General features: G+C 39.7%; 1 protein-coding gene across 1 annotated transcript; it reads right to left on the reverse strand.

Moving 5' to 3' along the window:
- Nucleotides 1-1,845: 1,845 nt before the first annotated feature.
- Nucleotides 1,846-11,251, reverse strand: LOC118562992 (aminopeptidase N-like; the record flags this gene model as incomplete). The annotated part of the gene is given in 15 exon segments (XM_036136478.1): nt 1,846-2,516; nt 2,648-2,729; nt 3,814-3,954; nt 4,853-5,020; nt 6,171-6,281; nt 6,374-6,465; nt 6,556-6,703; nt 6,778-6,833; nt 7,004-7,137; nt 7,276-7,352; nt 8,807-8,982; nt 9,098-9,163; nt 10,642-10,707; nt 10,876-11,019; nt 11,138-11,251. Coding segments are annotated over 15 exon segments (1,743 nt in total), but the record flags the coding sequence as incomplete, so codon positions are not given.
- Nucleotides 11,252-14,093: the final 2,842 nt, after the last annotated feature.

Consider the following 14,093-nt stretch of genomic DNA (forward strand, 5'->3'; position numbering starts at 1 on the left):
GTCTGTCTGGTGGGAAGTTTTCAAAAAAAGTCCCTTTTTAATCAATAGATGACTATACATTGTTTAATGGTGATGTAAGTGGCCTGTTTTGTAAGCTTTGGATTAAATAGCTGTGTGCAATCAGAATAGTTGTCTAATTAGTTAGTTTAAAGAAGAGACTCTCAGAAAAACTGTGAAAAGACCCCAAAATGGTGTGAAAAAAGATAAAGATACCTAGGGTTGAAAACATAATCCACTACAGTGCCTCTGAAAAGTATTTCTACCCTTAGACTTTTCTAAATTGGTTCACATTTCAAACACAGAACAAATACTTTTTTCTTCTCCTACCACTGATTCTCCAATTTCCTAGGATTTGGAGTTTGACTGCACGATTCCAATAGATGAATATGCTTTATGATTCCTCTATTAGGCTGGCTGTATGTATCCACAGCATGATGGCGCCTCCACCGTGTGGATGGTGTCTTTGAGGAGATAAGCAGCGCCATCTTCAGTCAAAGTGTTTTCAATGTGAGCCAAGAAGCTCAAGTTCATCCAACCAGGACACCTTCTTCCAGATGTTTGCTGTGTCCCAGATAACTTGAGTCAAACTGCGAGTAGGACTTCAAATGCCTTTCTTCCTCCTACTTTTCCTTTAAAGAGTTTTGTTGAGGGCAAAACTAATAGTTGTCCTGTGGGGTTCTCCTACTTGAGCTTTGGTTCTCTCCATGCCTTGGTAACCTTTCATTCATACTCTTTCAATTTTTAGATAATGGACAGAAAAGGGCTCTATGAAATGTTCAAAGTTGTTTTATAACCCAACCTTCAAGCAGCGTGGTCTTCATCACGCTGTTTGTTCACTGATGTTTTCTATCAAACCTCTCAGGACTTCATTGAACTGCTATAATTATACGGAGATTGAATTAATTGAATTAAGTGGACTCTTGTCTACTAACATTTGTGGAATTTATTTATTTGGACAGGAATTTATCTTGGTGTATCAGATCACAATTATGTAAAACCTTAAATGGCTGTTTTTGCAAACCACCGAATAGAGAATGGAATATGCCTCCTCAGGTGGGCAGTTTTTACTTCACAGACAGAACTAGTCCAGGGATTTATGGAGCCCATAAGTCAAATTTGATTTAGGGTCCCACCACATGCTCACCTTCCAGCAACTAATTTCTCCTTTACATTGTACAAGTTTCATATATTGTGCACCACACAACTAGCACAACTATAATAATAATTTGTTATGCTGTGGAAAGGTATTGATGCAGCAGATGATACATCGTTTAACTTGACAGCAAAACATACAGTATTCCCTGAAAGCTGAAAGAGTCCTTTGTATTATCTAGCACAGGGGTTCTCAAACTTTTCGTGGCCAGGGATCCCTTAGCAGCAGTAAAACCCCTTTAGATTCCTCATGCTGATAGCATTTTTTAAACAGCCTTTTGTAATGTTAAATACATTAGGAATTATGTAGGTTTTTAAAAAAATATATAAATACACCTAATATTAGAGATTTGGTGGAGATAAGATCCTCATTCTTGATAAAGCCAAACTCGATGTAATCTTGTCATACTTCCTAATTTTAGTTAATTTGACTTTTACCTTGATCAAGTGGACAGAGTTAAATATTTTTCCATCAATCCCAACGCATCCTCAGCAGCGCCTCCTCAGGACCGACAACATGTGTTTCCCGGACTCCTGACCCATGGTTTGCAGACCCCCTGAGGTCTAGAGACCCCAGTTTGAGGGCCGCTGATGTAGCAATTCACAATACTTGGAATATAATCCCCATGTTTTAACATTTTTGGACTTTAAGTAGAAGTGATGCTTTAAACAGAGACTTTTGCATTCTGCCACTATGGTTTCCTGCCATTTTCTTTATTTGAAAGGATTACAACCGTGTCCAGTTGTTGCATGTTTCAAGATCAATACTCACACACATAAGGCAAACAGCTTGTTTTTTTTTTTTATTAATCGTTTCTTCATTTGTTATATTCTAAGACACCAAAGTCAATTCACAGTGTGAAGTTTGCATTAATGGTAGCCAGCCTCCCATCAGCATCAGTATTAAAATGCTCAGGGTTAACCCACATGTAGAGTCCGAGTCAGAGGTAGCTGCTTCCTAAAACCGCATCAGTGTATCATGTTCAGCAAATACAGAGTATATTATACTTTGCATACATTATAATTAGTATTATTTTGATGTATACTTCTAATAAAACTAAAGTACAGTCTTTCTTTGCTTCTTTCAGCTGAGTCTGTCACTGCTGTGAAAAACGTCTTTGTGCAGCTTTTGTACTTGATTTTTTTTACTGTTTCTGTTAATCATTACACTTTCTAGAAAATACAGAAGCAGAGTGTCATCTGGAATGTCCTCCCATAGTCTCCTTAGTAAACCACTCGAGCACTTCAGCTTTGTTTTCTGTCACCCACTTAATGTTGGCAGTCGTCTTTTCGATGGCTTGCTCCAGGGCCATGGTAGCTGAGCCAAAACCAACATGGAGGTTCTCTTCTTTGAATTTCTTCAGCTGGGAGCGAGAAAAGGAAGAAAAACAAAAACAGCTGAGCATCTGCATGTGTTGTATTTCTCTTCCTTTAAATATCCTCAGGAAGATCCAGTGTGTGGTTTAGCTTGCTTGCGGTCGTGTGGTCTGCATACCTCCTGTAACTCAAACTCCGTGGAAAACCTCACTGTGATTCCGCCGATGAGATTAGAGAAGGAAAAAGATCCTCTTCCATACCTTGGACAAAAGATACCATTCAGAAGAAGGGCTTAATATGACTCCTGCTGATTGCAAACAAAACAAAAAAAAACTAAATGTGTAATTCCCAAAAAAAAATAGCTCAGTGTGCACCTAAAATAATATTCCAGTATAAGATGAAGTGATTGTGAATCACTGTTGAGGAGTTATGATTACATCAGCAGCTAATTTGTCTTTCTAAGGAAAATTCAAACGAGTCATCGAAGGTAAAAAAATAAATAAATACATAAAATCTGCGTTCAATTAATGTTCAGTATTTGCTCACAAACCTCATTTTGCATATTCAGCAAAGCTGCTGTGGTTTTTCACATTTTGTCACGCTGCAACCAAAGACTTTGATCTATTTTGTGGCACCTTAATGTGAAATACCAACAAAAAGTGCTTTGTAACTGTGAAGCCAAAGAAAAATTCTTATTTTTAATGTAAAATAAAATTTTGAAAGGGTCCCCATATTAATTAACTGGCCCAATCAAGTCAGTACTTTGCAGAACCACCTTATGCTGCAGGTTTTCTGGGTCTCTCTCCACTAGATTTGAAACCCCTGGGAGCGGTGGTCTTAAACTCAGATCCTGGAGGGCTGTTGTCCTGCCACTTTTAGATGTGTTCCTTGCCTTACACGTCTGAATCAAATGACTAAACTACCTAACTAGCATATAGTCAAGCTATACGCTTCGCTAATGAGCTCAAATCGGAGTCAGGTGTGCTGAAGCAGTCACACATATAAAGGTTGCAGGACACCAACCCACATGGACTGGCCTATAGCTTAAAAAAAATTGTCTATCCTTCTGTAACAAAATAGTTGAAGCTCCCTCAGACAGGAGAGGAAGAGTCTTTAAACAAAAATCCTCCACTGGATTAAGATCTGGACTTTGACTAGGCCATTCTAACACAAGTATAAGCTTTAATCTTAATAAATCTAAGTCAAATTTAGGGGTATTTAGATTAAAAGAGAGCTGGATACATAACCATGTGTCCCTCTTCTTCCACTTCAAATAAAAAACTTCTTCTTTGGAGTGTGAGTTTGTCATGTGTATTGTTTTTTTCTATCAAAGTGACCTCTTACTTTTGGAAGATATAACTCCATTTTGCTCTGACAAAGTTCCAAGCCAGCGGCATTCCCACAACATTGCTTGCGATGTACTGGATGGTGGAGGTGGCATCTTGTTTGCGGATCTTAGTCGGGTCGAGGGTGTATTCCAGATACCTGCCTCGAAACAGAGTTGTCAAACAGAGGGTTTACTTTGAACAAGGGTCTAACATTAGCAGGCAGCTGTTGGATGCAATGTTCGTTTTGAGTTCCTTGTAGTCCTTGCAGCAGGAAGGAGACACACAATAATCAAAACTCCAGTAACTTTGGGAGCCAGTGTATGCTTAACTCAATCTCAATCTGAAGAATTTTGCAGAAGCCTCACTCATTGGTTTTCAGATCTAAAACTGCATGATGTCTGTGATTGTATCTAAAAATAAGTGTTAAAATAACTTGCAAATCGCTGTGCATTCTTTTTGGCTCAACATTTTAAATCTAAGACATCAACAGTTCTCACTCAATATCTCTTTTGATGTTTATTAATGTTAAGGTCGGTATGCTGACAAAAGAAATGCATCTTAAAATGGTAGCCATGCCGATCTTAAAGCCTCCTTGAAGGGTATTGTAGATTAGGACTGACTGCAAATTTACTTAAGATGATATTTTTGAATCATTAGGAAATTAACTTTAATACGTAAACTTTTTGTAATACTTCATCATACATTAAACCCGATATTTAAGTGTTTTTCTTTGTTTTTTTACATATTCATAACAGAGAAATACAATGCTAATTCTTAGACATTGAAATGCATCTTGTTTTAATTTGATCCATCAACTAATAAAGATGCTATCAAAGTTGTTACCTGTGAAAAATACTTTTGTGTTAGAGAGTATTTGCAAGCTCTGCTCCTATTTATTTATAAGTGTTCCCTGAAAATTAAAATGTAGAGAAGTTAAGGTTAAAGATTAGGAACAAATGAGTGAAATTAGCTTCATTCATCTAACAGGTTCAAGACTTTAATGAGCAGAAAGAAATGCTGCGGCAAAAAGCCCAGGATGTAAAGGCAGCCCCCACCTGTTCAAGAGCCACGGCGTTTTGGTGCAGGCCAGAGCCGACCTGAGCCTGGAAGCTTCGGAGGCCAGAGAGGCGTTCTTAAACATTTGCCAGGCAAAGTCCCACTCCTGAACCCCGCCAAAGGCTAAGGCCCTGCAGTAAACGGTACCCTTCAAGTTGGGATGTATCCTGGTTAGCAGAACGTAGATAAGAAAGCAGAATTATAAAATGAGTCCCAAATCAATATCTACATGTAGTGGATTATGTTTTACTAAACAATGTTTAAGGCTATGTGCCAATCAGTTTCACAAGCTATTAAACATCAATCTGAAGTATGAATTGTTTTCTGATCCATTCAGCAATTTGTCTCACTAACAAAAAGAAGGGGGGGGGGGGGTATGCACATGCTCCAGGGGTAAGATCAGGATCAACACTAAAAATGAACACTTCCAACTAAAGATTAGAAGGAAATCAATGGGTAAGGGTGATCAACATAGTCAAAAATCAATGGTCAATGATCATGTGAAGACTTTTGCACTACTGATTTAATTAAGTCAAAAGAAATATGGCACCACCACGTAGTGAAGAGGTGGAATGGGTGCCCCAAATTCAGAGACTGCGGTCTTCAACATGGTCCTGACCTGACATCTGCTACATGTCTTTCCCACTTGTCTGTTTGCCTATTCCCCATCTGATTACTATCAAGGAAGGCCACCAGCACCACAAAAAATTAAAAAACACAAACTACCAAATCTAAATTACAGTAATTTTGCTCTACAAAAAACATGATTTGTTCTAGGCACAAATGGCTGTTATTTTGGTTAGAAGTTCAATGAGACTGGAAGGCTACCAGTTCTGGTAAAGGTGTTTTGTATGTCTTTGGATTTGAAATTGGGTATGATGGTAAAAGGTATGATGGTCCTAGCACAACAACATCAAGGAGCATCTGAGGAAGGAGGTGTCGCAGGGGCTGATTAGCCAATCGGTAATGGACTCTAATTGGCACAATAGACAAATAATAAACAGACCTCTCTGTTGTGTTTCTTTTTTTTTTTTTTTCCAAAAACACACCAGGTTCGGCTTTTTAGATTAGACAATCTCTTACTGGAGCCAAAATAGTTTTCATAGTTGTCATAAAATCCCTCATATTTTGGAATTCCTAAGACCCCACTCATATGAAATCATTTATTTTGGCCAGACATAAACATCAAGCAAGGAAATTATGAACGGACCTGGAGAAAAACACCGAATTAAGGTGAAAGAACAAATCCACAGTCATTCCTGAGAAAAAAAAAAAGATTTTTCAAACAAACAGAGAGGTGATTGCCTCCATACTCACGGGTTGTGATTTGGATTTTCCATCCATTGTCTGAACCAGCTGTTTATCAGCTCCTTGCAACCCTCCACACCCATACCGCATGCCATCCTAATAGCATTGATTTGATTATACCTGTAAAAAAAAAAAAACATCTACTGGTAAAACAATAAGGACATCTCATAATATCCGACATCTGTCGAATGCGATATTACGAGTATCCTTACTGGTCCGTGTGTCCTGTAGGTATGTTGACCCAGTTTGCTGTGGTTCTTTTAAAATACTCAAAAAGTGGTCTGACTTGTTTCTTGAGGTATGCCTAAAACAGGAATGTAACAATACATAGTTTTGTCAAGAAGTTAGATTTTACCTGAAAGAACTTGGGTTTATAGCATAAAGTAGGACCAACCTGTAAAACTCCATAGACCTCAGTGCGGTCAAACATGAGGATATAGTAGTCGAGGTTCCTCAGAGCAGATGCCCAGGGGATATAGTCTCTCTCTTCCGAAAGGTATTTAGTAGTTCTCAGAGCCATAGTTGTAGGGATTATTTTTGCCCTAAATAAGAGAAACAAATATTTTTGCAAGCTTGCAAACAAAGAATGTGTAATTTGGAATGACTTTTTTTTTACCTTGCCAGATTGAATGCATCATCAATAATCTGTGCTCGATTCATGACAGATAAAACCTGAAAGAAGAAAAGAAGCCCTTAAAAAAAAAAAAAAAAGGAAAAGGAGTTTGTCTTGATTTGTCTCATGTCTATTGAGTTTTGGGGATTTGCATTTTCATGCAAACATGAATTCATCAGATCGCTTTGTATTCGCAGAATAATGGCAGAGAGAGAAGCATGTTACCTACCTGGTGATTAGTGTTAAGCAGAGATAGGAGACGCCCCCAGTTGTCAGCATCGTAGTTAACCCTGAAGTAACCAGACACGTTCGTGTTTGCTAGTATCCAGTCGTCTCCTGAAAGTCTCATCTGAGAATGGGTGTCTAGGAAAGATTGCATTGTATTTAGAAACACATTAATGTGCATTCAGTTTCACCCATCTCTAAAAAAAGTCTGCCGTGTGTTTCAGTATTACACACTTCTGACAGAGCTGTACAGTGAGCATTGCTGTGCATGTATACCTGTTTTTTGAAGGAGCCAATACTGCTGCTGATCCACACCATTCTTCATCCATTTAATAGGGACAAACCATGTATAACTAAATAAAACAACAAGAAAATAAATTCCCAACATCAACATCCTGGTTAATATTCATAGATATTTAGCTTATTATATTAATGGTTTACTATGGCTAAATCCTTAATATTACGCTGATGATAAAATATTTTGTTCAGGACTGCAATAAAAATTATATTTAGAGACTTACAGCTGCATCTCAATAATTTTGAATAGGTAATATCATATCATGTGAAACAAACATAAATTGTGAACTGGAGTGGTTCTGGCTGTGTGTAATTTATCCAGACCATTTACTTCAGTGGTAAAACATATTATTTCTATGCAATAATGTAACAAAATACATCAGAGGGACTTGCTTTAAACCCCCTCCGGAGCTCTGCTGCTTTAATTTGTATTTTCATGGAAAAAATGTGAAAGTCAAACTTTCAAGTCAGAAGCTCTGATCTAAAAGGAACAGGAAGGATGATGGCTAAATTAAAGTATATCCAAAATAAGTATGTGTAGGCTATGTGTGCACTAATGCACTGTACATTAATGTATGGACTTGAAGGCTACATATGAATTACCCACTAAGACTAATAAAGCTTACTAAATCTAAACCTAAATCAGGTGATATTTTCTAAATGTGATCCAAACCGTTAACTCTCAGCAAATCTTCTGATGCGATCATTAACGCAAGCACAATTATTGAACTACTGAAATAAAGGCGTGGCTAATAGGATCCCAAAAGGGTCCCTAAAAGGTTGATTTTCCACATTATGGGTTACAGCAAATGAAAACCCAAAATTCAGCTTTTCAGAAAATTGGAACACTGCATACGACCTGTTTCAAATGGGATTTTTATACAGAAATGGGATGTTATGACGATGCTATAGCATACACAATCCCAGGAACAATAGTTGGCTCCACCAAGAGGCTACATCACAAAAGATCATTGTGAAGGAAATCCAAAAGATCATTGTGAAGGAAAACATTGTGAATCTTCCCCAAACTGTTAAGAAGGATTTCCTTATAAAGGAAATCCTTCTTAACAGTTTGGGAGAGATTCACAATGTGTGGGCTATGGAGAAAAAGACTGGACTGGCGCTCTGTGTTCTCAAGTCCTCCCTCCAAATAAAAGTACGTTTGTGTTTTATTTGGAAACCAGGGCCCCACAGTGTGAAGAAAAAGTGAAGTACAGTCAATAATATTTCACAAAATTTCACATCCAGACATGAGTTAGGGAGCCATATCCCCTGTAAAGAATACGATCCAACTTGACAGTAGGCCAATATTTTATGTAATACAAACATTATTTTCTAATAATGGAACTTGTGTTACGATTAAACTTTCTAAGAAACCTAATTTGGTTTCTGGTAGCATCGGCTGCATCAGCCTGGTTTTTGCACCATCAGTTTTGTGCATTCTCTTCAGTAACTCTAAATTATCATTCTTCATGAAATTCAAGCTGAATAAAGTGAAACTCATTTGTACTTGTATGGGGATGGCCTGTCCACTTTGGCAGCCGAATCCAACAGAAAGTGTCTCTGGCTGACCGCTCCTGTTCTGGTGTCAATGGTGACCACCGGGAAGCCCATTTGGAGAGTCCAGCGGTTCATGATCTCATGTACAGTGTGTGGAATATTCAAACCTGGTGTGTTTTCAGCTGCCTGGGGAATGAGAGAAAAACAGGAGAACAGTTGTTGTACATATTCTCCCAGATAAGCCAGGTGAAATGAGGTGCATCACATCTGTCAGCTTCAATTTCTTTTTTACTTGACGGACCGTTTGGAGATGATCCCACAGGTCAGTATGCACTGTGTTGTCAAAGGCAAATGTGTTGAGGTAAGACTGAAAGAGAGAGAAAAAAAATAGGAATAAAAAATATGTGAAGCATTTAAATAGGATGCAGTACATCAACATCACCAACAAGCCCACAACAATGTGCAAAAAAAGCTTGCCCAACCTCGCTTTTGTCAGACCCATGAAATAAACAATGGTCGACTAACAGTATGCTAAACAAACTCACAACTGACAGTGGCAGTCAAATGATGAGATTAGTGCATTTAATGGTCTACACACTCCAGCTAAAATGCCAGGTTTCGGTGGTGTAAAACAATGAATCGCGATAATATATTTCTGAACTTGTCTCCCCATTATTGGTAAATCTCATACAGTTCAAATGAAAAACAAAAAAATCTGTTAAGTTTGTAGAAGTATAAAAGATAAAAAAACAACAACTATGCAACGGTAGAGTTGCATTAGTTAAGTCCAGTCAAGTTTATTTGTAAAGCACATTTCAGCAGCAAGGCAGTCCCAAGTGTTTTACGTCATGAAAACATAAAAATGTCATAAATACTTTGAAACGGTAACCAGTAACAAACTAAAATTCCATTAAGTGAAAACATCAATACTCAAATATGTCGGTCAATGTTCCTGTTATTATGGGCCGAAAGCTCTAAACTTTTTTGTCTTTTCTCTGATATCTTTAGCCAATTATTATTGTAATATTTTGAAAACTCCATATAAACTGTCGCTATAGCGAAAGGTGGCAAATGAAGAAAATTCAGGAACACTGCAACTAGGACAATTTAACTTCAGGTTAGGTTTATTACATTCACTGGAAATGACGGAAGATTTAAACTCCAGATGACAGATTAGTGAAATTAAATCAAAGGGTAAACAAAACAAAAATCTCAAATTAAGAAGGTCTTCTGGACGGGTTCTTCTTCATTGAAATGTTTTGTCTCTTCCAAGAGAAGGAGAAGAGATACCACTGGCCTGCAGATAAATACATCGGCTGGCCAGCAGTCACTGTTTCAGGGGTGAAATAGTGAGATTCTCTGTAAATGCTGTTATTGGGAGCATGATTCAACATTCGGGGAACTATAAGTGTTCTCCGGCCAGCAGTTAGGCTGATGGTCCTCTTTTGTAGGTGAGCATCCAGTTCTGATTGTCACACTTAAATGTGTTGATGAGTTTAACTTAAACTCCTCAGACTGAAGAAGTCTCTTGGAGAAGAGCTGAAACGGTTCAACAATGAACAACCCATCCAGAGGACCTGCTCAGTTTCTTTCTACCTGGATTTTTGAGATAATTCAGGATAAATCAAAAGTTGTTTCTGTAAAGTATCAATATAGAGGTGTATACACTTCTAAAACCAGGTTTGTTTGTTTGTTTGTTTGTTTTTTCATTTGAATTTAACAGGTTATATTAAACATTAAGCTAGGAAAAAGTTTGGAAACCATTTATCATGGTGTCAAATTCTCAAAAACCTGACATTTTACCTGGGGTTAAAGAGTCCCTGAATACCCCCAGTTAATACCCACACTGAGTCCTTTGGCAAACACCGGTTCGCTGAGAAACTCTGACAGCATCCTGAGCACCGCTGCACCCTGCAAAGGACAAACTTATAAACCACAAGAATTCAAGTGGTTTGAGCATCATGCGACTGAAAAAGCTGTTGTTTCTGAACAGTGGCAAAAAAAACACAACTTTACCAGGCTCTCCACTCCTTCTTTTAACAAGTATGAAAATGGTATAACTTCTTAAAGAATCACAACCTTGCTGTAGGAGATGGTGTTGAACATCTCACTGATCTCAGCGGGCTTGTTAACCTCCTCTTCTTTGCGGGACAAAGGGTGAGACGAAGCCAGGGCGTCCATGGCAAACACCTTCTGCACGTCATAAAGAATGATCTGGTCTTTCTGGATCAAAGCAGAAAGGAGTCAGGCCAAACTCTTGGAGTCGTTATGCATTGCGAGGACTTTAAGATCGTCACATTAACGACTAAAAGTCTGTCTTTTTATGAAGTTTTAAACTTACAATGTTCCAGGTGGGCTCAACATAATCAACTCCGAGGTATTCCACGTATGAAGCAAAGCCCTCGTTCAACCATAGGTCATTCCACCAATGTAAAGTCACCAGGTTTCCAAACCACTAAAAAAAAAAAAAAAAAAAAACAGACATTTTGTCATGGTGAAATATTTCCCACTTTCAAGCAAAAACATTTAAATAAATATCAACTTTGGCCTGCATTTGCCTGGTTTGGGTCTAACCTCAATGACAATTGAAAGAAGAGGAAGGGGATTTAAAAGGGACACTCGATATACTTGAGTTACTCACACACACACACACACAAAAAGAAAATCCCAAGTGAAAAGGAAAGTGTTTGCGAGGAAAAGAATGACGTACCATGTGAGCAAGCTCATGAGAGATGACAGTAGCGACCCTCTCTTTGTTTCCTGTGGAGGAAAGCACGGGGTCGTACAGCAGAGCCGTTTCCCTGTATGTCACCAGACCCCAGTTTTCCATGGCTCCAGCGTTGAAATCAGGAAGAGCTATCTGATCTACAGAGAGACCAAGGGTGAACATTTTAAAACCAAATCGTTTTGTTTTTTTTCGTTTACATAAACCATGAATTTGTTTCACTTCATCCTGAACTCAGTAGCTGTCACAGAAGGTCACAACAAATAAGGAAGGATATTAAACAAATATTTAAACATAAAAAGGATTTTGCAGTCTCAATCATTTTTGCATCATGTTGTCTTCAGTTTATTTTTTGTTAGCAATAGCCTTTTTAATTTGCCCATGAACTCTTGCTTGTGTACATTTCACACTGGATTCAGACTCTCCTACAGTCTTCATGATTTCCAAGATTGCTAGAACATCAAACTAGCCGCACATTTGCAATACATTATTTAGGTGTGAACTCAACACCCATCCAGGCGTCTTCAGCAACCTGGATGCTTAAAAACAGCGCCGCTGTTTTTAAGCACACGGAGGCCAATCCTCTTGGGTGCATTCCAAGTCAGTTTTCATCAATTTCCATGAGACCAATGAGCATGCGGCTAAATCGACTGGTGCAAAGTATGGAATAAGACAGCCTTTCATTCGTGTGATGTCATCCACGAGGTCCCGCTGCTGTTGTTTAAAAGATGTCAAAGCGCAGTTGTCCCTCATACCATCCCGGCTGGGATAGATGGGTGATGGAGTGCACTGCGGGTTAGGCTGGCATTTGTGTTTCTGTGTATGACAGAGGCGCCATAGATCTTGTTGGTCACATGAACACAGGAGAAGATTTATTTTTTTTAAAAGGCTGTGTGAGTTTGTTGTTACACCGAGAGAAGGGTTAAGGTGCCAAAAGCGTAACATGTTACTCTGAGTCACTGAAGACTGCAGAGTTTGCCTTTGCACTTCCCGCACACAGTGCAAATGTTGCGTAATGTTTCTCGCTACAGCAGTTAGTGGACCGAGAAGAGGAGCCAGCTTCCTATTCCTGCTTGTGCAATGTAGTATTAAAGAATTTAATTCATGTAATTTCATGCCTATTTGTTGAGCAACGGAAAAACGGGAACAGAAGACCAGCTCTGCTGCAAATTATGGATGGGGAGGGGAAGAAAAACGTTAGGATGAAAAAGAAAACTAAAGACTGGAGTACACACATTTTTGTTTGTTAAGTAAGTGTCTTTGTGAAACTGCTATTTATTTATTTAAAAACAAACAGAATACTGTTTTTTTTAGAATATAATTTCATGTTTTTATTTGTTCGTCCAGCTCTCACTCGAATGGTGAGATATTGCTCCCCAGGCGCCGCACAGTGGCAGCCCACTGCTCCCAAAGGGGATGGGTTAAGATGCAGAAGGGAATTTCTCCATTGTGAGATCAATAAAGTTCAATTAATTATTATTATTATTATTGTTACAGGTACATTCTCTAATGCAGAAGAGTGATTATTTCTATCATTAGCAAGCGCCTCATCCTAGCTCACTTGCGCACCGTGGTGAGCCCCACCCTGGACCCAGGATGTCATCATCTACCTGCTGCAGCGGCGCTAACCCACCTGGAGACCACCGGGAGCGCTGTGAGAGTCATGTTCTTTGACTTCTCCAGCGCTTTCACACCATCAGACCGGTGCTGCTGAGGGGGAAGCTAGAGGACGCTGGGGTGGACAAACATCTAGCTGATTGGACCATGGACTACCTCACTGACCCCCTCAGTACGTGCGGCTGCACGGCTGTCAGTCAGAGTGGCACTTTGCAGCACCGGGGCCCCCCAGGGCACCGTTCTGTCTCAGTTTCTCTTCACCCTTTAAACCTTGGACTTCACCGACAACACGGACAGCTGCCACCTTCAGAAGTTCTCTGACGACTCGGCCATTGTGGGCTGTGTGTCTGAGGGGAACGAGCTGGAGTACCGGTCGGTCATCATGGACTTTGTGGACTGGTGTGAGAAAAACCATCTGTGCTTAAACACCAGTAAGACCAAGGAGATGGTGATCGACTTCAGGAGAAGACCCCCACCTCACTCACCTGTGACATCCAGGGGCAGGACATAGAAACTGTGGAGAGTTTCAAATACCTGGGTGTTCACGTCAACAATAAGCTGGACTGGACACATAACACCGACGCTCTGTATAAGAAGGGCCAGAGCCGCCTCCACCTCCTGAGGAGGCTGAGGTCCTTTGGAGTGAGCCGGCCTCTGCTAAAACTTTCTATGACTCTGTGGTGGCCTCAGCCCTCCTCTACGCTGTCGTCTGCTGGGCTCCTGGCAGTGCAGAGCGGGACAGAAAGAGACTGAACAAGCTGGTGAGGAAGGCCACTTCTGTCCTGGGCTGCCCTCTGGACTCAGTGGAGGAAGTGGCTGAGAGGAGGGGTCTGTCCAAGTCCACATCCAGCATGGACAACACCTTCCACCCCCTGCACCAGACTGTAGAGGAGTTGAGCAGCTCCTTTAGTGCCAGACTTAGACATCCTATCTGTAAAAAGGAGCGCTACCGCAA

This window comes from Fundulus heteroclitus, chromosome 4, assembly GCF_011125445.2.
Source record: "Fundulus heteroclitus isolate FHET01 chromosome 4, MU-UCD_Fhet_4.1, whole genome shotgun sequence".
NCBI lineage: Eukaryota > Metazoa > Chordata > Actinopteri > Cyprinodontiformes > Fundulidae > Fundulus > Fundulus heteroclitus.